Below are 25,749 nucleotides of genomic sequence, written 5' to 3'. Positions count from 1 at the left end.
TTTTTTTTTTTTTTCCTTTGAATATTCTTCTGAGCATCTATCTACCGATGTAGTTCAATTCTCACCTGTATGATCAGCGTTCCCAGGTTTACATCTTCTGCTCTAATCAGGCTACAGAGCACCAGAATGGCCCCTTGAGTATTTGGCTGAAATTCCCATTTGGAATTGTAATCTTCACTACTCACTTAACGTTGCTGACACGGAACTCACCATCTTCCCTCTAAACTGGTCTGTGTTAAAGGCCGTAATTCCTCTAGTACTCAGTTTCAAACTCCTGACCCTCCTCACTTCCTCCTTCTTTCTAATCGATAATGTCTGGCATTCTCTAGATCATGCCTTCACAATAGTTTCTGCAACAGTCCCCACCTAATAAGTGTTTATAAAGAAGTTCTTTAAAAAAATTCACACATATCCAAATGGATCTCACAGTCTTCCCAGTTCAGACTTTTACTCAAGCTTTTCCACCCACCTTTCCCTCTCCTTGCACTTTTGAAAGCTTACCCATCCTTACAGCCTTACCTCAGATAGCATCACTTCTAAGTATTTCCTAGTTCCACTAGGGAGAAAGGAATACTCATTTCCATCTAAATTTCATACCACTTTATTTATACACAGTCATGTATTACTTAACAACAGGGATACTTTCTGAGAAATGTGTCTTAAGGTGATTTTGTCATGCAAACACCATTGAGTGTACTTATACAAACCAGATAAGGTTTGTATAAACCTTATACAGCTTATAAACCAGATAAGGTTTGTATTGTACAGCCTACTACACACCTAGGTTATATGGTATAGCCAATTGCTGGTAGGTTACAAACCTAGACAGCATGTTACTATACTAAATGTAGGCTACTGTAACACAATGGTAAGTATTTGTGTATCTAAACATAGAAGAGGCACAGTAAAAATACAGTATCATAATCACACAGGACCACCATCCTATATGCAGTCTGCCATTGACAGTAATGTCATTGTGTGGCACATGACCATATTTAATATTGCAACTACCAGACTGCCTTATATGTGAATTACACATACAAGTATAGCTCTATTTCCAACTACAATTTGTGAGCTCTTAGAAAACAGTAACCTTGTCATTCAGTTTTTCTTCAGAATTAGACCTACCACAGTGCTGTACACATAGTAAATGCTTAAAAACCCATCTAAATTTAACTAAACTGAGGTGGGATTTAAAAAGGCCTTGGAGGATTAGCAAAATATTTAGAGATCTGTGTTCAAATGCAGCCTGTCTGAAATTCCCTGTAAAAGGCTGAAAGGCTTTAGGTGTATTATTCCAGGAAATAATAGCAAGATAGGATGGGATCAATTATCTAAAACATACAGTGTCTTTTTGTTTTCCAGCGGGGAACTGGAATTAGATAAGAGGTTGTTATGTAATGATTAATTTATCTACCTGGAATTTCCAAACAATAACTTTTTTGCTGAAGTTATTGATTTTATTTTTTGGTGTGTGTGTTTTTGCTTCTTACTTTGACAGTTTTTACCTGAGTTGGGGAATAAAAGTGGGACAAACGTATACTACATTTAGAATATGTTTCTAGCTGAGAGAGCCAAGAAAGACCTTGATGCTTATAATGGTAACTCATGCAAGCGTGTTCTAATGGCCTTGCTTTTCAGAACCACCTCAGGCTTTTAAAGATTCAAACTTTATTTATGAAAATATTTTGTGTGCATATGTGAAATTGTGAAGTTTTCTAGCTATAAGGAATATCTGGAAGTTTGAAAATTTTCATTATGGGTTTTTTACATCTAAAGTTCACACAAACAATATCGTATTTTTTTTTTTTTTTTTTTTGAGGCAGAGTCTCACTCTGTTGCCCAGGCTAGAGTGCCATGGCATCAGCCCAGCTCACAGCAACCTCAAACTCCTAGGCTCAAGTGATCCTTCTGCCTCAGCCTCCTGAGTAGCTGGGACTACAGGCATGCGCCACCATGCGCAGCCAATTTTTTCTATGTATTTTTAGTTGGCCCGCTAATTTCTTTCTATTTTTAGTAGAGATGGGGTCTCGCTCTTGCTCAGGCTGGTCTTGAACTCCTGACTTCGAGTGATCCACCCACCTCGGCCTCCCAGAGTCCTAGGATTGCAGGCGTGAGCCACCGCACCCAGCCACAATATCATATTTTTATGAGTTTTTTTTTCAGTGTATATTGACAGAGTGACTAACACAAAGTGAAGATGAATTATATCAAGTAGGCCATATATATGGAGTAAATACTACATATTTTAAACAATAATTTATATATATAAAAAACACTACATTACTTCTAAGGGATATGTCCTCAGCAAGTTGCTAGCCATATTTCAGATATCAAAATGCCTTTGATGGCAAAAATCAGAAACCATGACTTTCATCCTTGGGCTCATCTGCACTTTTTAACTGGTGTAGAATCACAAGAATTTATTCTACATTAATTTCATCATTTTATTACCAATGCAGAAGGAGAGGTGAGAGGGAGGGAAAGAAAACAGGTGTACGTTCTTTAGGATAATCCAAATGTAACTGGCTTGGTTTATATTATTTACTCAAATTGATAATGGGCAAAAATAAAATCAGTTATTAAAATCTCAACTGAAACAAGTGATTGACCTAAATCAAACACAGCTATCCATCCGAACACAATGGCAACATAAGCACACATCAGCTTTGTAAAGCACTTGGGAGAAGCTCGCACTTCACGATGAACTTTGAAATACAGTATTGCACGTTCGACTCTCTTTAATTATATTTTTAGTGGCAATACAAAATGTGAGCAGCAAAAATAAAAATTTCTACCCACTTAATTCTTACTTTGCATGTTTACAGTCAGGTAAATGTAAGCTGCTATGAGATAAATTATTTTTCCTTTTCTTCACAAAGTACCCTAGGAGGAGAGAGAATTTTCTTAGTGTAAAACTCAGCCTTTATTCTGTCAGGCAAAGTAATTATGGAAGCAAAACAAATCCACATTGTCTAATTAGGTCATTAAAAAGCATAACTGCGTCATGGAAGCTTTTCTCCTTGCCTAAGACATAAAGTGAGACAATGAAAACAGTCTGGTAATATAGAAAGGTTCAGAATTTGTTTCTTTTCAAAAATAATAGGTCTTTTCATCTTTCTGTTTCCCTTAGATGAAGACAGTTAATTTAGAGACAAAAATTTTCTAATTAGTTCAGAGTTTACTCTGATTATATTTCAAAATATTTAACCGAAAACAGGAAGATAGGGAAAAAAAGAAAATAGATGGAAAAATTATCAAAGGAAATAAATAAAATCAAGAGAGTGGGTTGCTGATCCAAATGTATTCTACAGAGACAAGATGAATATAAAATCTATATTCATATAAACACAACCAATCTGGGATACCAGAGAGCTCTTAGGAGGAATATGCTGGCATCTGCCTTGGGGATTTGAAACCCAGACTTTAATTATAGCTAACTTAAATAAAAACAAATGCCACGATTGTCTTGCTTCTTCCTCTGTCTACTTCTTATTATTTCTTGAGTTTTAGAAAACTCATGGCCTCAAGTGTTAAAAAACAAAATAAGAAAAAAAGAAAAAGAAACTTACCTGTGATCCTCTTGGCCCGCGTTTGTGGTCCCATTCTGAATGCCCCATGAGCTGTAAAGATAAGTAAAAATGACAATAAATTAAAAGATTATTTTACTTGGCAAATATTTCTAATCTTTCTTTTAAAGAATAATGATGTTGAATCTTTAATAGTAACATATTAAACAGCTACCATGAATAAATTAACATATCTGAAGAAATAAACTTCTTGTTTGATAGCTAATATTTCAACTTCTAAGTTTCTGAGGGTATTTTAATATCACTGTGACAAAAAGAGTCTGCTAATGTATATGTCTACTGTTCTTTGTCAGGAACATGCTAGATAGACATAAAACCATGTAAAGTTTTATTCACATATTATTAACCTTTCAATTTATTAGTAAAATATGCTGAGTAATCCACTAGTGTAGTTTTATCTACAGTCATCCAATGATGAAAACCAAAAGGTCAACATATTTTGATTATTTTTAATTCTATTTTGATAATATCACAGAAACATGAGAGTTCTAAAGAGTATAATTACTTAATATGAAATATGTGCCCAAAGTCACAAAATGCAGACTTTTTAGAAAAATAGAGACTATAAAGTGGTATCAAGTTATTCCCATAGTTGTAATAACCCTGAGCTACTTTGCTTACAAAGCAAGATATTTGTTTATGGAAAATAACATTTAGCAGGAAGAATATTAAGGAAACATAAGATATCAATTGAGAAGAATGAAACTCCATTCACCTTTCCAGTATATTCGTTACTTATGAGTACCAACTGATGAACTCTTTACAGCTAATCACCTAATAACCTAGCCCAGTAACAAGTGGACTATAAATGTATTTATATACATTAGCTTTTCTATCTAACAGCAATGACTCCTTAGATTTAATATCAAACAAGTAAACTGTTCACAATAGCAACAACAAAAAATAATACACCTTTGAACATTATCAAGAAGTGTTTAATGATCATATACAGAAAATGGTAAAACTTTACTGGTGGACATACAGTGTTACTAGCTAAAAAGAGTGAATTATATAAAATTATTAAGTGTTCAGTTCTATGTAAACAAATTTACAAGTTTAACTCAATTTAAATGAAAAGCTAATAGTATGTTTAATTAAAAAATAAAGAAATTAAATTTCACCAGAGATCTCACATACAGCATGAGGGTTATAGTTAATAATATTGTATTGTATTACTGGAAATTTGCTAAGAGAATAGATCCAGGATACTCATCCAACACACAAAAAAGAAAAGTAATTATGAGAAATGATGGATGTGTTTATTTACTTGAAGTGAAGTAATTGTACTACTTCACTATGTATATTTATAATCAAACATGTATACACCTTAAATATATACAACAAAAAAGAATCAGAAAATTTTACAAGGGATGAAAATACCCTTTAGGTTATTAAAATATATTATAAAACTTAACCCAAGTTATGGGATAATCATTTAACACTCAAAATATAAATGAATGAGTTATAATGGTCATTTGAAATAAACACAAGTATATGTACCAACAAATAGGAAAAAATATCAAAAATCAATAAGAATTTGATGAATTATCCTACAAATGAAAAAGAGAAATTAACTTTTTGGGAAAAAATTCAACTTTAACCTTAAAATAAATGCCAGTAATAATTCTAGATTTAAAAGACAAATTTTAAAAAAGATGAAACTGTACATATAAAACAGAATAAAATCCAGGTAAATATTCAACCTACCTTGGAAAATAAATGATGTTAAAAAATCTAAAACTTTTTAAAAATAATTTTTAAAAATTTTAAAAGATGACCAATTGATCTGGCTATATAAAACTTTAGAATATCTGGACAAATGCCACATTAGTAAACTATCTACAGCAAATGGCAGGTCAGAGATAATCTCCTCATAAGAGCTTTTACAAATTTGAAAAAAACACAACCCTAGTAGAAAATTGAGGTAAGGATAAGAACAATTTACAGAAGAAATATCAATAGTCCATAGATTTACGGAAAAAATTAACTTTATTGGAAGTGAAAGAAATTCAGTATAAACAATGACAAGATACTACTGTTGCCTATAAATTAGCAAATTAATAATGTTAAATATTTGGTGAGGAGTAAGGAGAAAAGCACATAATTTCTAGCATATAGCAAATGTATAGACACACATAGTTTATATTTGTTTACATATACACATATAAAATATATATAATTTAATATATGTCCAATATTCTCTGAACCAGTAAATCAAAATGTAAAAATCCAGTAACTACCATGTGCTGATCACGACAGCCAACAAAAGAAAAGAGAAACTTCCCAATAAATTATAGCATAGAAATGAATACTACATAGCTATTAAAATTTGGCATTCAAGGCCTTTGTAAAAATATTACATGAGAAATGCTCATGGTATAGCAAGTGAAAAATACAGTAATTTTAAGTGGCTCAGTTTTAATAAGACATAGTCCATAATTTTAAGTTTGGGATTATTACAGTGATTTAATTATAGCTTGCCTAGGATACAATTTTGAGTATATTAGCCGAGATAATCATTATGTATAACTGAATGCTTACATAGTTATTTCTTTAATGCTTTATTTTTAATTTCTGGATTTATTGGCATTACAACTGCTAGTAAATATTAATGCGAATTTAAAGTTGATTATAACAAGGTTCATAAACAGCAATCAACTAATGAAATAAACAGCATGATTTAAGAACATATAAATTAAGACTATTTAATTAATTGTTCACTAGACCTATCAAAAACAATTCTTTACACATTTCAATCATCTGCCTTATTAAGGCCTTGAGAACACCTTACATTAACAATAGGAAGACTAGATGCTTGTTTTTGGGCAACTTTAAATGGATAGTAAAGTCGAGCAGTAGGCTGCTAGTGAAATGAATTATCAAAATCTTCTGAAAAGAATACTTTATAAAAGATTGGCTGTTTTGACTGTCATCCTCCATACTAATGAGGATCGGGATAACTTGGTAAATTCTACCAAGCATGCGGATCACAGTAGAAAAGGTAAATAAATCTCACAAACACAAACTGGAATCCACAAGATATTGATTTAAGAGAGAATATTTGACAATGACAATCAATCAAGAAGGTAACATTTCTGTGGGATCAGAACTAAAACAAGAAAAGCACAGAATTCATTGCCCTCTGCCATTAACTATTTTGATAATGATTTTTAGTCAAAGAACAAAAACATTCAAAATGACTCATTTGGGTCATCACTTATTACAGAAGAGAAAACCAATTTGATAATTTGCAAATCAGACCTTATAAAAATAAACCTCCAAAAATTCACCGCCTAAATCTTTTTCTTTCAAAGCATTAAACAGTAAATTTGCCAAATGTGTTATGTACCAGAGAGTTATTTCCTTGCATTATACAACGAACTAATGGAAAAGATTTAGGGTCAAGAAATTCCAATCTTATATATTTATATGTTATATATTAATATCATTATTATATTGAAAGGTAGGAGTTGACCAAGAATGTGACAATATTTTAAAATATACACTATAGCTACTTATTTCAAAATAATAAAAAAGTTATGGAAATCTACATGCTATATGAAATGTGATCAAAAATAAACTGCATATGATAAATAAGATATGTTCTCAATAAGAGGAGCATTTTCCCCTTTGGACTTGAGGAAATCACACAAAGCCTTTACCATTAAAATTCCATTTTTAATTAAAATAATCTGAGCCAAAATGTTGAGTGTATGGAATTTACTATAATATTCTTTGTCATTTTTTTTTTAAGTGCTAAGAAAGAGGCAATGGTGTGGGTAGGAGCTAGATGAGGTGTCAGGGATCTGCGTCTCCCTATGAGAATAGCACACTGGGCAGTGGATGGGGGGTGGGTAGGGAGTGGGGGAGTGGGGAAGCAAGTGAAGATAAGCTTCATATTACCACATAACAGCATATGAATTTTTATCCTATTTGCACCTAAAAATGTATTTTACTAAGAATACTGTCCTCAGATCATGGACCAAAGACTAAAATAAGCAGTATAATTTTAGTTCTCTTTTTTAAAAAAACTATTCATAGTGCAATAAACTGACTTTTTAATTAATAAATTACAGACTATTTAAACTAAAATGAAATATTTGGCCACTTGTAAATATTCCTGTTAAAATAGAACCATAAGGCTAAATGTTTTTACAAAGATTGGTCATTTACAATAAATAGTAAAAAAAAAAAAAACTTGTACATTGAAGTCAATGAATTTCAGAATGAAGTACAAACTTTTTAATTAATAAATTACAGACTATTTAAACAAAAATGAAATATTTGGCCACTTGTAAATATTCCTGTTAAAATAGAACCATCAGGCTAAATGTTTTACAAAGATTGGTCATTTACAATAAACAGTAAAAAAAGAAAAGCTTGTACATTGAAGTCTATGAATTTCAGAATGAAGTACAAACTGATGTTGATATCATATCAATGAGAAAGTCAGAACATTCTCTCAATCAAGTAGACAGGATTAGTGTTAAATTGCAAATGACCAAAGCAGTCATTTGACATTATCATGGGATTAGATAAAAGACATTAATGAATGGGTCATGGACAATGAGGAACAGAAGTAGAAACTGTGGAATTTTTTCTCTTTGCAATTTTATTTATCTGGACTAAACTTTCAAGGTACATGAATAGCAGCATGCTACCTGGGCAATTCCAGGAAAAGAGTCAGAAAGTTTAAGATGATATGATACTCTTTTTGGAGGAGGAATGCTCATGATTTTAGGATTAGTTATATAAAATTGCTAGAAATCTAAAACAAAAAGAGGGAGGGAGAGATTGAGTCTGGAAAAATGAATACAAATACAGGAAATTCAAATATATTCTAGTTGATAAGAGTATATGACTCCTTAATTCAGGAAGAAAAAAAAGGTCTGTCTCTCACCATCTATAAAAAATATCCTCCTGGCTATTTAATTATGATTACTCCTCTGGGTAATGACATTTTAATAAGTATCTTACCAGAAGGTCTGGGGATATATAGGTCACCAAGGTTATGCCTACAAATGGCAAACAAAATCTTTCCATCTGATGAAGGAATTCTCTTAAAAAAAAAAAAAAAAAAGAGTATCCTTCCTCTCCTCTCAGTTCCCATTAACCAAGATAGGCAAAATGAAGACGATTAAATTTATTGCTGGCCAAACAAATTATACCTCCTCGAAAGGAAACACAATCTGTTGTATAAAGCATTTTGAAAATCCTTACTTCTTTGACATGAAGTCATTTTGATCCTTATGGAATAAATTCTTCTCTTTTATTTTTAATAATAAATTTCTACATCACAGCCTTCAGCTAACAGTATGTTACACAGTACTTAGCTCCAAGAAAAACAAAACTGCTGCCAAACACAGAATTTAAAAAGTTCACAAGAGAAGCAAAGAAGAAGTCAGCATGGAAACAAAAAGGTTCTATCCAAGCAGAGATATTTTTAATAATAGCATGTGAAATGAAGATAGCTGAAAAGTGTATTTCTGTAGGTAAAATGTTTTCCCTCCATGTTTATACACTTTTCCCTGTGCTATTTTCTCCTGTTATTTGTTTATATAAAAATTAATGCTTTTAAGGAGATTCATGGGAGAATTAAAAACCCCAATAACTATTACAAAAGCGATGAAAGCTGCAGGAGAACCATGACTAGATGGGAAATAAAAAATTATTCTTTGCATGTACCTTAAAAGAGGTAAGAGGTTTTAGATATGAACAAAGGTAACAACCCAAAGTAACAATCACCACTGCTGTCTTTGCATCACTCTTCAGAAAACCATTCTTTTTCACTCGTTGAGAAGTACTATTTTTGAAAACATAGAAATGATATACATAGAAGGATATGAAAGATATCACATAACCTACTTTTTATTTCACCATTTTTTCATTAAGCAAATATTTGTCATATGCCTATTATGTGCAAGGCACTGTTCTAGGCACAACTTTATATGTATAACAAAACAAAATGTATCTCTGCTTTCCTAGCTCTTACATTCTAGTGAAGGAAGACAGAAGATAAACCCATAAACATAATATGCCAGGTGATGGTAAAGCTATAAAGCAGCTCAGAGTAGAGTACAAGGATGAAGGATGAGTGGGTACTGGAGGGCAGGGACTGGGAACAGAGCTAAGTGTAGAATTTACATCAGATCAGGGAAGTCCTTTTGGAAAATGGGACCTTTTAATCAGAGAACTGTATAAAGTGACAGAGGCAGACACACACACCTGGGGGAAGAGCATGCCAGACAGAGGAAACAGAAATTGCAGAGCCCCTGAGGCAGGAGCAAGAATGATACCTTTGAGAAGCAGCAAAGCATCCTTATGCTAAAATTTAAAAAGGAGTTGGATCTCTGTGATCATACATACATATTTAGCATTTAACTCTATTCATTTAGTATGCAATTGGTCCATAAGGTACTCATTAGCTCCATTAATTAAAAATTCCAGAAAGAACATTCTCTAGAGAAATACTAACGCATCAGGGATTCTTCTTTCCCCAAACTCTTCCTCTATTCAATACAATAAGAATTTACAGAACGTGTAACACATTCCACAAAGGCAGCCTCAGATTAAGTCACAACACATAACACAATTTTATTGTCCCTTTACATACGTGTTTTGTGTGTCAAGAGTTAAAAAAATCATGAGAGCAGGGGCTGTCCTTTACGGCAAATTTACCGTGATGTGCATGGAGTTTTCAGTTTGATAAACAAATTAAAATATTTTCCTTAATCTTGGTATGTTGCTTTGGAGTCTTCCCTTGGCATATTCTTTTCTTTAATCTTTTTACTACTTTCATTTTCTCTCTCCAGAATTCCATCGAGGAAGAGCCTGGAGGCTCTACTGGAGGGAAGTACCTGGGACTTTGAAGATCCATGGTAGACAGTTTAGGCCGGGTCAACCCTTGTCTAATCCTTTTAGGGAATTGCCCTTATTTCTTGGTGTTTCTTTCCTTGGCCTCTGCTTATCAATGGAGTAAGAATGTCAAGACTGCATCGCTCTTTAGGAAAGGGCCTAAATCTGCATTTGGTCTGGGGTTTGGGCCAAAGGTGCTAACAGAATCCCTGAGGCTCATTGTCACTCAGCCCTCCAGGGTTCTACACTGGAGTTTGGGGTCTAGAAAGACCTATATAGGCAGTGTGGAAAAGACTTGCCCTCCTTTATAATTTAATTTACAAACTGGTAGACTACATCAGCTTCCTTTGGGTAAACCAGCTATGACCAGCAGCCACAGTCTCATAAACAGCCCACCTTGATTACAGCTGCTTCATCACATGTTTCCACTTCCCAAACCCACCCCTCTCTATTAAGCATCATCAAGTGATGCTGATTTCATTGAGGATATCACGGGGAGACAAGAGGATATTGTTATACTATACAGAATGCAGAAGAGAGCCATGAGAATAGCCATCAGACATGACCACAAAGCATTTTTTTTTTTCTTTTTCTTTTTTTTTGGCAGCCGTCACCTCTTGCCCTTTACTCTTGGGGTGGGGCAAGGGAAGTGAGTCTTTTTCAGCGTACTGGTTCCAGCCTTTCCTGCCTCTGGGATCTTTCCCAGGATCTAACTCTCTTATGGTTCCCTGAATAATTCAGCTTTTGCTTATACTTCCCATCTTAAATCTTCAAATTGCCAGAAACAAAAAAGATTCTTTACAACTGACCCTCCTTAGAAAGCACTGAGAGCCTGAAAATACAGCACTGAATGACTGAAATTAACGGATACTTTTTTTCCTTTCACAGTTGGTGATAACTACCTAAATTCCATTCACTTGGCAGATATTAAATTCCTGATCTTGACTCTTAGCATTCCAACCTAGCAGGCAGCATAAATTTCATAAACACTAGAGAACGAAAAGGCTTTGGATAGAGAGAAATTCAGATATCCCAGCCTCTCTGCTACAAGTTCTGTATCTATTTCTGATAATGATGACAACGATGTTCCCACACTCCAGTTTAGAATGTTTCCATAATTCTATTTCTGTCTTTGTTATCACAACGACAATCATTACCCTAAACCTATATGTTGCCGCTAAACTTACAAAGCTTCCATTATTTTCACTTAATACATCTTGCCTATCTTGATTGCATGGAATTTTTGCAACTTTTATTGCTAATTTGTATTTTTGCTATTACAAATTATGCAGCCACATCAATCTCATGCTTAAACAGTTTCTCAGTGAGATATTTTATGAAAAAAATGGCAATAAAGGATAACAAGCTTGTGAAATTTTGCAAAATACAATTTCTCCTTGGATATTCCCAGTACATATGAGCATGTTAAAGTTTGGGGAAGTCTTAAAGCAAAGGAACTTAAACATTTTTTGTAGAATATTTAATTAGAGAACCTTTTGTTTCATGAGAGATTTATAGTTTTCCATGGAACACAAATACATTTTGAGAAATATTTTTTTATGGTTTTCTAAGTGCTTTTCTTATACATTATTTTATTTCATCATCAAAGAAACATAGAGGCATATGATCCTTATTTTATGGATATGGAAATGAGTTGAAAGGGGTGAAACAGTAACATATTTAGTCAGTGGCTAAACATAGATCAAAATTTAGGTCCACTGGTTGCAAATTATGTACCTTTTTATACCTGTAGTGCTACTTTTAATAGTAAATAATTAAAGCCCAAACTCAGTTTCAGGTTCTTGACACTAAAGTATCTTGTAAGGAAAAAGAAAAAGACATCAGATTTGATTTGTCTTCAAGTAACTCATGGTTGTTAACGTGATGGATTTATTTCTCCACAATTTTCTACTCTCTAATCTCCACTTCCTTTAAAACAGTGCAATAAGAGAAAATTTTAATTTCTCTGAAATTCCTTTGTAAACATATATATTAATTATGGTTTAAGATGTTGGCTATGGAATTACCTCAAAATGTGAATTACATATCAGATATTTAGTTTTAGCAAATTCTCTATGAACACATCTCATCAATACAAATTGTTCATTTCTGTATTCACTCATTCATTCATTCAAGCACTCTTTCAACAAATATTTATTGTGTGTATATATATATATACAGCTCTATGTTCTATGTAAATTTAACAAATGTTGAAATTGCCAACCCAGAGGCACCATAGGATCTTCCTTCTGAATCATTAATGAAGTACAGCACCGTGGTTATGCATGTGAGCTATAGAGGCCAGATTGGTTTCAACCCCACCTCTGACATGATATTCAGTCTCACTAGACATATGATCTTGGACAAGTTATTTACTGTCTTTGTGCCTCATTTTCCATGTGCCTAGTATTCAGATAATAATAGCATCTAACTTGTGTAGTTTTATAAGCATTAAATGAGACATTATATAAAAAAGGCTTTGTGTAGTACTAGGTGCACAGTAAGGAAGGACTCACTAATATTAGCTGTTATTTTCATCACTACTAATGATTCTATAACCTAATTTAGACATCACATTCTAATTCTTTGAGAAAAGTATAATTCAGAGAATATATGTCATTTTCTATTAAACTAGAATGGGAAAAACTTGTTCCTTGACCACGCCAACATACAATTCACAAAATTTCATTAAATTTATAATTGAAACAAAACTTCATGCATAATTTACAGTAACATGTAACACATGTGCATGACCATGGAGTCTACTGAATCTACTAAATCAGATTCAGATTGATTTTCTGAATAATTGTAAAATCCAAATTTTAACATTACTGGGTTCCCTTGGTGATAAGAGAGCTGAGATAGTTTAATCTTCCTAAGGCATAAAGAGTAGCAAAAGGCTAAGAGTTCAAAATAACAAATGTTTGAAAAGATTAGCTGGGGAAGAAGCTACGAGAGAGAATATGGAAATGGCTTGTCCCTTCCAGTATACCATTTGTTAGCTGGAAACACGATCAAATTTCCAATGCAATTGATAATCAGGCCTAAAAAAAACAAAGCAAACCAAACCAAACCAATGAACAAACCCCAAAAAGTCCATACAAATATGTCTAAAACAACCACAATAAAACAGCTTTTAAGTTTTTCTGAGCAGACAAAAACAAAATGCTGTTTTCTTGTGAAATATTTAAATAAGGCATTATGGCTTTAACTTATTAACTCTATGAACTTTTATTCAGGTGAAACTCAAACCTCTGAGCACCACTGAATGTGACTATAAATCTATATTTTACAGTTTGTTAAACTACCTCTTATATTTTTCTGCCAATTGACTAGGAAACATAAAAAATAAAATAAATGCCTCATTTATTATTTCCACCTCTTCACCTGTTGTTTTTAGATTGGATCATGCTAATGTTTCTCAGCTTCCTTATATATTTGAATTCCATTTATATAAGGCCTCATGAAAGAACTCATTCAAAGATATTTTCCCCAGAAAATTATTAAAACTCAGTCAAACCTACTGGGGCAACTTCATGAGACTAATCTATAACATTGATCTCTTCTCTTAGAAAAAAAATGGAACTCCTAGGAAAAATAATGAAATTCAGACATAGCCTCAGTTATAGCAAAAGCTTTAACTCAACAAGATTTATGAGTTCTTGCATTTGGATAGATTTAAGTTGTTTTTTTATTTTCCTTTATCAAACATTCTGATATATTGCATTTGGTGTAAACAACTTACAATTTCTAAGACTGCAGCATTAAAATTAATAATATATGCTGAAAAATTGAAAAATTACTTTGGTCCCCAAATAGTTCACATTATGGCCCTATTAGTTTATACACACACACACACACACACACACACACTTAGTTTTTAAGCAGTTACATATAACAAAACTAAGTCAGAGGAAAATTCTTTACTTAAACTATCTTTTCCAAAAATGGTTTTAAAAATTAATAAATAGGTGACTTTTAAAAATAAATCTCAATAATTCATGTAACTTAAAACACTGAATTCATTTTAGGCCTTAAAAACGACATAAAATACTGAATTGATTTTAATACAATTTCCTCTTAATGTGAAAGATACATTTTTCCAAAAATGCTTTTTGCAAAATGTTTAGTCTTATTTCATTCAATGCTTAGCCACATTTTTTCATCAGTGCCAAATAACTTCAGCAAAAAGACAAAACTCCAAACATTTCCCTTGCTACTTCCTCCTCCCCAGTCAGCTAGACCTTGGGGGTTGAGTATAGCACAGATTGACCAAGTGGCAGAGAACAATACATGCCAGTCCCATCAGGTATCCCTTGGGTTTCTTCTTTTCCCCTGAACTTGATTATTGCCAAAATTACTTCAGTTCCACTTTCAATTAGTAGATTTTAACAAGACATATGCATTTTGTCTTCAGCTTCTTAAATGCTGCTGGAAGTCATCTGCCGCTGCCCCTAAATTTGACCTTGCCTCTCAATTCTTCTTCATGGGTTCAAGACCCGTTTGATACACTGAAAGTAATGTCATGGGTTTGTTTATACTAAAGCCAAGGTTCTTTTGCAGGGGGAAAAAAAAGGTTTTCATGGAAATTTATTCTTTTCAGGGATATATTATATGGATCTCTATTTAGGGGCAAAAGAAAAGAAACTAGAATTCATAAGATGATGTGGCAAGGAAGAGGGAAGAAACACAAAAAAAGAAAGGGTAGCATATGTTCTAAAACTGTATTTAATTAACTGAGGTGGATAAAAATGCAGGTGTGGACAGGAGTACCACACATTTCTCTGTTCTTACTTCAAGTACTAGAACAAAGACACTTACTCATTTTTTCTCTTCTTTTTAACCAACCACCTGTACCAGACCCTTGGATAAAGGCAAAACATTAAACAACAAAAAGAGGAAGAACCTAAAAGCAAGTATGGAGAGAAGAAACACAAGGAAATAGTAAAACAGCTACTTAACAATGACTATTAAAAAAGCATCATTCTGAGTTGTGTAAGAGGAAGCTTTATCATGTCGATTTTACCACTGACCTTGTCAATTTCAATTAATAATATAAAGTGGATGGGACTCTGGGCTTATTTGATTATATATCTAAATTGAAAGCTGTCTGGATTATTTTCAAAGATGTGGATCTTACAGGAAGTATATGATTAAAAAAAATCTACTGAACACATTTTCTTTGTTTCCAACCATAATTTGAAGTATTAAATGTTTAACCACAAAACATGTTTCACCATAAATTGTATTCCAGAAACGTGGGGGAAGGGTAGAATATGGGAAACAAAATATTTGTACATTTTTGCCATATCATAACCAAAATTTTTGAATAAAATTGGCAAAGAAAGTTCATTAGTTTCTCAGCCTTTCTGGAGGAATGGAAGAGTTAGAATTGTGAAATTTAAAACTGATCAGAAAGTCACATTTGGAAAGTAAAAGTTATTGTCAGTTTACAGAAGTATTAGGGTGATTTTCCAGTTAGTCTAGATTTATACATTTTTGGAAGATGTCATGAGGGAATGACTATTCTCATGTTGTTTCTGGTTGCAGGGAGTGCCTCAAATATCCAAGATAATATTCTCAGAAGATGGTGAATTCAGTTTTTCAGAATCAATACATTATTCAAGATACAGTCACACTTCAAAAGTATAGCCAAACTGTACTGTCCAGCTTGAGTTTGTAATGTTTTTCCTCTTTCAAGCTATTCTTGTTCTAATAAATTTATTTTTTGGAAGTTCCATATATATATTCAGAGTTCATTAGAGCCATAAAGTAGGCCCCTTATAATAATTCAGTTCGTAATTTATTTCAGAAAGACAATTTTGACTTTGAAAGAAAAGGATGGTCAGAGGAGGCTCTGGGAAACTGTGCGATATATTCAAATAATAAGTTGCTATCGACGAATGCAAAAATTGAAGCCTCTCTTTCTTGCTGATTTAACAATCCATGTCCTGTTATGCAAGTTACTGTACATTTCATAGTTTCCAACATGGTAGAGTGGTTAAGGGTGGACTCTGGAGCCAAATTTCTTGAAATCAAATCCCAATTTGACTCTTACCAGCTCCGTTGAGTCAGGGTAAGTTACTTTATCACTTCTATATTCAGTGTCCTCATTTATAAAATGTTGGTAATAATAGATTACCTACTTTCCATAATTTTTATGAATCTCAGTTGAGAAAATCAATGTAAAATCATTTAATGGCTTCTCATTTATTTTAGAATTAAATTTGAACTCACTGCTATAACCTACAAGGGTATGGATGCTGTTCACTCTGCATGAAATAAATGTTCCCATATCTTAGCACTATTGGCTCATTCTAATTCTTCAGGTTTTATCTCAAAGAACACCTCCTCAGAGACGCTTTCCATGAGTAATCATCCATCCATCCATCCATCCATCCATTCATTCATCCAACACCAGCAAATCTGTACTAAGTACCTACCCTGCACCAGGCTTGGTACTAGCCGCTAGGTTTCAGGAGTAAACAAGAGAGGCCAATCTTACCTTCATCTTCCCCTATTACTCTTCAGCATATGACCATGTCTGCCTCCTGTGCTTAGTGACATTTGAAATCATCTTGTTGTGCCTAATTATTTCATTACAGGTTGAGCATCCCTGACCCGAAAATCTAAAATCTGAAATGCTCCAAAATTTGAAACTTTTTCAGTGCTGACATGATGCCACAGATTTTGGAAATGCTGGGCTAGACAGATGTCATCATAAAACATCACAGGGCCTTTAATACTAGGACTTCAGAGTAATAAATAAAGCAAATAACATTTCTCAATCTGCCTTAGAAACTGAACTCATTTATCATGGAGCATGTTGTGTACCATAGAGCACGATTTCACAAACAATAAAATCAAGAATTTTTTTACTCAAAACTCTATAGCTTTCATTCAAAAAATAATTTTAGAGAATAAAAAAATAACTACTAGATAAATCATGAAAATGAACATTAACTTTAAAATCTAGACTTTAGAATAATTTGTCTGATTTTTCTTTTAAAAGTAAACATAAAACAATACCATTAAGAAAGGAAAAAGACAATCCAGGGAATGGGAGAAAATATTTGCAAATCATAAATCTAATCAGGAACTTATATGCAAAATACAGAACCTTTACACTTTAATAATAAAAAGAAAATAACCCAACTAAAAAATGGGCACAGTATTAAATAGATATTTCTCTAAGGAAGATATACAAATGGCCAAAAAGCACATGAAAAAATGCTCATCAACATTAGCTATTAGAGAAATGTAAATCAAAACCACAACGAGATTCCACTTCACACCAACCAGGATAGATAGCTATAATATTTTTTAAAACACAAACACACACACAGAAAAGAATAAGTGTTGGCAAGGATGTGAAGAAATGGGAACCCTCATACTTTTCTAGTGGAAATGCAAAGTGATGCAGCCACTTTGAAAAACCATTTGACAGTTTCTCAAAATGTTAAACATGTAGTCATCTTATGATTCAGGAATTTCACCCCTAGGTATATACCTAAGAGAAATGAAACCATATATTCACACAAAAACTTGAACATGAACATCCACAGCAACATTATTCATAATAGCCAAAAAGTGGAAACAATTAAAAAGTCCATTAACTAATCAATAAATGAAATATGGTATATCCGTACAATGGAATATTATTTGGCAGTAAAAAAACAATGAAGCATGCTACAACATGGATAAAACTTCAAAACATCAGGCTAAGGGAAAGAGGTCAATCACAAAAGACCACAGAGAGTTTGGTTCTTTTTATAAGAAAGTTCAGAATAGCAAAATCTATAGAGACAGAAAATCAATTAGTAGTTGATGGGAGCTGGAGGTGGTAGGGACACAGGTGGGAATAGGAAGTGACTGCTAATGGGCATAAGGGTTTTTGATGGGGTTATGAAAATGTTCTAGAAGTAGTAATGGTTGTGCAACTCTGTAAATATTCTAAAAAACAGCGACTTATATACTTTAAAGGGATAAATTACATTGTATGTGAATCATATTTCAGTAATACTTCTATGTCCATATACACACCTCACACTAAAGGACTCCTTAAGGAAAAACTGATTAACATTAGACTCATCATGTCTATTTAAATTTGAGAAGCACTGACAATATTGCAGAATAGAGAATTATAATTAAGTTTATGCGTAAGATATTTTAGCTGTATTAAACAGTACAGTACAAATAAGCATGGCTTATTTCTAACAGAAATAAGTATGTGCATGGTAATCATCATTCCTGTTAGTAGCTACTCTGGAATTATTTAGGAATCTTTCCACATATACTAGTTCCACCTGCAGAGACTGAACCAAAGGTAGATTTTATAAGTACTTAACATCGTTTTTATTTCTAAATTGGCACCAGCAGTAATTCTCCACTAAAGAGATGCAATATCTAACATTCCTGGACTTGTTATTTTAAACTGTGGTTCACATAGTAGCTTTCATTTTCCTTTTCTCTGTAAGAAGATCCACTTTCAAAACATTTAAGTGTCAATTTCAGCATTAACATGGACATTTAAATCTTATTTTAATCTTCTAATAATTCTTCAGATAATTATTGTTTTGACCAACATGTGATTTTTCATCTATTAATATATTAACAATAATCATGTAAGCTAATCTCCAAGAACTGTTGGATGCTACTTCTACAATGAAGATAGAATTCTGACCATTTCATTTTAATAGGGGAGAGAGATACATAAGCATATTAAAATAAAATGTAAGCCCACAAAACATTTGTTTTTCCTATTAGTGGTTGAGTCTTTACTGTGTGTTAGGCTTGCACTAATATTTTTTTATGGATTATTTTTAAAATCCTCAAAATAACCTTCTGGAGCAACATCATTTCCCCTCTCTCATAAACGATGAAACTGTGATACACAGAAAACACTTTACAATGTGGAATCTTCTGAAGATCCTACAGACAGAATGTGAACAGTAAGCAAGGTCTGCCTTTGAAGTACTAGCCCTTACTCTCTATATTTTATTCCCCCATATATGAATCAACATGTGCTATTAAATCACATATATGGAAACAATGAATTCTCCCCTGAGAGGTCTAGGTAGGTTTGGGTCAAGATGTATAGACACTTGTCCATGAAGTTTAAGAGTTCAGAATATGTTTTAAAGTAAGAAGAGATGACCAGGGATATGGGAGAATTCTAGTTAGGAGGGAGTCAAGATATGTAGAACTTTGTACAGAAAATTCAAGAGTTCAGAATGTATTTTAAAGGCAAGAGGGGAGGAGACATCAGACACTTCAGTGTAAGAATTAAATGCACATATCTGTATTTTAGAAAGAACAGTCTATTATTAACAACATAGTAACAGCTTGTTTGTGTGATAGGAGAGCTTGTGGGAAGAAAATTGATGACGAGATTACTTAGAAGACTCCTACCAAATGTGGAGTTAAAATAATATTTTTTATTAAAGTTCATACTCATTCCCTTTTTATTTCCACAGGGAAAGATCTAGTCAATTCAAGAAACATTTGTATTGGGATAGAAGCATCTCACCCATGATCTCATCCATGATTTTGCATGAGGTTTCAACTGTATCAACAGGTATAACTGACCAAAAAAAAAAAAAAAATCAAAGCCTAATAAATTAGAGAACTCAACAACAAAAAAAAAAGGAGATAAGAGGATTGACATTTCAAAGGGGGAAAGAATCTTACTCTTTTCTTCCCTTAAACAGGTAATTTAACTCAACTGCAGCCTGAGCCCCCTGTAGCAGCCACTGTGTCCAAAGGTCTAGAGGGGTTGCCAAGCACTGAGATTTCCATTTCTTTAATTAAACAGATTAGTGTGAGGGCTCATTTCACTCACAACACTGCACTTAAAGTATAAATATGAATATGGATGAAAAGATAAAAACATTAATCTCATGGCGTACATCCTTTCAAGGGGATCAACATAAAGGCTTTGCCATTGGGGTCATTGGTACCCATTAGAGGTAGATAATACCCACCTCACCGATTGGAGGGGACCAAAAAAGGAGGCATTGAAAAAGCAAAGGATGAAGCCCAAGGATACACAGGCTTTGATGAGGAGACTCGTATTACATATTCATCATTCATTAATTCAGTAATCATTGGGTACCTACTACCTGCCAGACACAGGTTATATAAGAAAGAGAGAAAAAGTTGAATGAGTCACCACCTTGAAGGAACTCTCATTCCCTAGAGGGAAACAAAATATGTAAATGAAGAATTACAGTATAATATTAATATTATAATTCTTAAACTTTCTGTTCCTCAGTGACAGGAAAGGCTGCATAAACCATTTAAAATGTGGCTTGAAGGTTGAAGAGGGTTTTATCAGAAAGACAGGGAGAAGGTTGATTGGAGGATGATGCCAGGTGGATGGGCACCATTGGCAAATACTCAGCACGTGAAAGCACACAGATGGTTTTGCTCAGGAAAAGCCAACAAGTTCACTGACCACCTATACTTAGGATGCACTAAAAAGGGGCTGGCAAACTCTGAAGCGAGATTCGGAAGGGCCTGATATAGCAGGCTAAGAACCTGGAAAATTTACACCAAGGGTTTAAAGACAGTCTGGCTTTGTTCTGATTTGTTCTTTAGAAAGATAGAATCTTCCTTTAGAAAGAGAGTGAGTATGGTACATTGGGGTCAGGGGCAGATGGGGGCCCACAAGTAGGAAGACCTGTTATGAAATAATTCTAAACTCTAGGCAGGAGATAAGGAGAACCTGGGTCAAGGTAGAGACAACAAGATCAGAAGAGACAGGGGAGATGGAGATGGAGGGACATTTCTGAGTTGGAATTTTATTTACTTAAAGAAAATGAATAAGGGCAGCCTGAGAAAGAAGACAATACTACTTTCAATTGTATGCTTTTTATACTCTACTATAAATATCTACCTGAAAGAAATGCAAACTCCTGATGGCAGGCCTGCCTTCTTAGCCTAGCACTGTGCTTGGCACCTGGTAGGTGCTCTAGAACTGCCAAGTTAATTAGCTAATTACATAAATGCTGAAATGTCAAGTGGTATAGCTTGAGTTCTAATATATTGCTAATAGCATAATTCTACAGTTCTCAACCTACGGGTCATGGACCAGTACCAGTCGGTGGCCTGTTAGGAACCAGGCTGCACAGCAGGAGGTGAGCAAAGCTTCATCTGTATTTACAACTGCTCCCCATGGCTCACATCACCGCCTGAGCTCTCCCTCCTCCCCACCCACACCGCCACCCGTGGAAAAATTGTCTTCCATGAAACCAGTCTCTGCTGCCAAAAAGGTTGAGGACTGCTGTTAGACTATGTCTAACTCATTTTATACACAAAACAGTACTGCTAAGCTCTTAATAAATGCTGATTATGGTGATTAAAAATAATTGCCAAAATGAAATTAAAAAAAATATATCTAATACCTATACAGCATACTCACAAATTATTCCATGTGAAATAAGAATGTGACGAATGCCCTGTACCTAAATCATTATATTTCTTACCATAAATTTTGTCAAAGTTTGCCCTTTTTTGTCTTATACATCTATCGCTACTTTTATTTGTATAATAGCTCTTTAGATAGCATTTGGGACAGATGACCCTATGTGTGTGATCACTTTGTATTCAGAGCATTTATTAGTAAATGAACATAAGCTAATTTAAAATAAAGTGCCTTAAAGTTTCCAATGTATTTGTTTCATATTTTGCTATTTGCCACTTATATCTCTGAGAGCAGAGTTTGAAACTTAAAAGTATAAATCTATCCATTTAGCAACCACAGAAAACAGATCTATCAGTTTTGTATGTGGGACAGAGTTATTTTAAAAAATCAAATCTTTTTTGGTAGTTCCTGAAATTGAATAAAAAATAGAAGGCTAAGAAATGGAATAATTTAACAATCACTCAGAATTTTCAGCGTAAAACAAATCCTCCAATAATAGTCTCTCTCAGTGTTCAATTAATTTCTTAGGTATTTTACAAAGTACTACTGTCAAAATAATAGTATCATTTACTTAATAATTGCCCAAAGTCTTAATTGACACTATAATTCCCTAATGAGGCTATACTGCCCAAAGTTTAAATAATGTACTTTTTTTTTTTTTTTTTTTTTTGCTAACAGAATAAATTTCACACAATGGTTTAAGTCTTGGTCCTACTACGCAAGTGACCTTCAGAAATTCATTTCACCTCTCTGACCCTCAGTTTCTAAGTACAATGGAGGCACTATTGTTTTACCCATTTAATAGAGATTTTTATGATGGAGCAAATGAGAGAACAAAAGGAAAAGTGCTTTCTTATCTAATGTAATGATTTTAAGTAGAAGAAATCTACATAAATTGTGCAAAATTTGTAAAACAATTGACTATACCTTTTGTAATGTTAATATAAGGTCAAGCATCATATAGAATTATCTTTAATTTCAAGATTATTCCTCTTCATATCAAATAAACATTATTTTGCCCTGTAACAATAGAATAAAAGGGATAACTGCTTATAATGTGTTTTAGACAAGCTGTAAGAACACATGTGGGGAAGATGTTCACACAGATGCAGTTTTCCTGATCACAAGGGATTGCTTTTGCTGCGGTTAGTAGAGCAAATAATGGGGCAAATTTTGTTTTAAGATATCAACATAAATAGAAACTGGTATAATAGGATGAAGCTAAGAGGACACTTGTGTAGGTAGGAGAAATATGTCTTGATAAGGCGAACCCTGCTAGCTTCTAGGAACTTCAAGCAGCCTAGTTTTGGGTGACATTTCAAAGGACCCAACCTCAGGATTATCCTAAGATAATCTTGGCTGAAACCTGAACCAGACAGATGACAATAAATCTCTTTCCATTCTCAGGATCCCAATTTTAACTCACTATAATGTAAGTGAGTTTAATAAAATACAGTCAGAACTCACATTGCATGGAGATATTTAAAAACATGGTTAATTTCTACAAAGTGAACAGAGCATTATTCCAATCAATATACACAGATCAAGTCCTGGGGGAGGACTTGATTGATCCTTGTTCCATTTTTTTAATTTGTTGAGCTTAGTGAGGCATGCACATTTCTTTGTTAAATTTGCTAATTCATTTTAACTTGAAAAGAGGGATTTTTTTAAAAAACAAGATTTTTCCATTGTGCCAATTCTTAATAAAACGTATTTATAGACTCACAGTCAATCTTGAAAAGTTATATTTGAAATCTATTATTTGGTACCCATACTGGATGTCCTCGTGAAATGTAAACCCTGAGTCTGGTTTCTACTATCTGGAGAAGGGTGTGCCCATGAGATAGGCTAATGTGGTCAGGCTCAGCTGACTTCTTTGACTGCTGTGGATTGTAACATCGTTTGTAAGTTACAGTTTAAGTGTTTACACTAAGCAAAGAAAACAATACAACAATTATAATGTCCTCTAGATTTCATTAAGCAATTGTGAGAAGTGAAGGAAATGAAGAACTTTTCCCTCCTCCAGGTTGAGCATTTGCTTTAACAAATGAAGTCTGTGCCTGAAATTATTAGGTTTCAGGAACTTGTTATAAATGAAACAATTCACGTACAAAGATAATTAAAAGCCAAAAAAAAAAAAAAAAGAAAGAAAGAAAAGAAAAAAGAAAAGGGGGGGGGGTGGGCGGAGGCAATACTAGAATGACAATTTGTCCTAACAATTTGTAGAATATCATGCATGTATCTTTATAGGAGAAGAAGTGAATAAGTTACATTGTGGAGGCAAGCTCTGAGCATTGAACATAGCAATCCCACTGGGGTCTAGACCTGACTACCTTACTAATTAGTTCTCCAGGAGACCAGGCCCAGGCACATCCATGATGTATAAGTTTGACAGGGCAGCTGTAACAAAGTATGACAAATTGAGTAGCTTAGAACGACAATAATTATTATCTCAGTTCGGGAGGCTAGAAGTCTGAAATCCAAGTGTTGACAGGGCCATGGTTTCTCAAACCTGTAAAGGAAGAATCCATCCTTGCCTCTTCTGGGCTTCTGGTGGTTTGCTGGCAATTCTTAGCAATCCTTGTCCCATCTGTCTTCAGATGGCCATCTTCTCTTAGTGCCCGTCGGTGTGCAAATTTCCCCTTTTTATAATGATACCAGTCATGGTGGATTAGGGCCCACCCTAACGACCTAATTTTAACTTGGTTACATCTAGAAAGACCCCTTTTTCGAATAAGATCACATTTTGAGGTCCTGGAGGTTAGGACATCAACATATCTTTTTCTGGGGACACAATTCAACTCTTAACATATGGGTCTTAGTTTCCTCAACTATAAAACAGGAAAGACAGAGTACCTAAAGGGGCTCTCAATCAATTATGGATGGAGCAATTTTCATTTTCTCAAAATAAAATATACGCTTGATAAGTAGCAGTGGCAGCACTTGTTGAATGAAAGATCTTGGCATGAGCTATGCTGCCTTCTATACTTTCTAGAAAAGCGTACTAGAACAGTTGTGTGGAGTGACTGACCATATGATTCTTTGGGTAGATTTGATTTAGAGATTTAGCACTCCTGGCTTAGATGATCTCCAAGACCTTTCTAGCCAGGACTTTTATGATTCTTGACCATATTTGAGACTTGCATTCTTATTATATAGGTTAAATCAAAAAAAAATGAAACAAATATATCTGTCCTGTCCAAGAATTTTTAGCATGAAAACCTAAAAACCAGGGGAAAATGTCACTCATAACTCAAAAGTGTTTCAAATTAACACTTTGACTAATAGTCTTCAGTTTTACAACACCAGAGTCTATTTTTTGTAAACACTATGCTACTTCTGTAAACATATACTTCTCCAGATATATTCACTTTGAGCAATCACAGTACTCACAGACTTGTCAGTGAGCACTTATTAGCTAGCTGTTACGATCCCAGTTCCGCCTGCCTGTGCCATGATGTGTGCATGCTCTGGAAAGGTCATGTACCTCCCTGCCTCAGTTTTCTCAGTTGTCAAATGGAAATGTCAATTAAAATCCCATCAGGTTATGTACAATGAACCATACCTTATTTAGCAATAACTTATCACTAAATTATTATAGATGCAACAAAATCTAGGAAGATAATGGCCACATCAAAGATTTTGAACATTATAAACATCATCAAAGTTGCAAAGAAACCACAATGAAAGGAGATAGATAATCTCTATAAAAGCAGAAGCTTTCATTCATTTACCTTGGCTAGCCACTAGACTGAACTTATCTGTTCCTGGGCCTCTGATTCAAAGTGTCATCAACTACCCAACTGCCACCACCAGAACATTTCACGATACATTATTCAACACCAGTGTGCTAGTGCAGATCACAAAACACAGCTACGT

The 25,749-nt window shown here is 33.8% G+C and overlaps 1 protein-coding gene across 2 annotated transcripts in view; it reads right to left on the bottom strand.

Moving 5' to 3' along the window:
- The window catches only part of PDE3A (phosphodiesterase 3A), a 279,098-nt gene that overhangs the window by 99,945 nt on the left and 153,404 nt on the right, over positions 1–25,749 (bottom strand). For both annotated transcript variants that reach the window (XM_069490925.1, XM_069490927.1), the window contains exon 2: positions 3,573–3,623. In XM_069490925.1, the coding sequence (XP_069347026.1) occupies positions 3,573–3,623 (51 nt within the window). The remainder of the gene's footprint in view (positions 1–3,572; positions 3,624–25,749) is intronic.

This window comes from Eulemur rufifrons, chromosome 16 (assembly GCF_041146395.1).
Source record: "Eulemur rufifrons isolate Redbay chromosome 16, OSU_ERuf_1, whole genome shotgun sequence".
Classification (NCBI taxonomy): Eukaryota; Metazoa; Chordata; class Mammalia; order Primates; family Lemuridae; genus Eulemur; species Eulemur rufifrons.
Note: the sequence above shows the minus strand (reverse complement) of the source record. Positions and strands in the feature narration are given on the sequence as shown.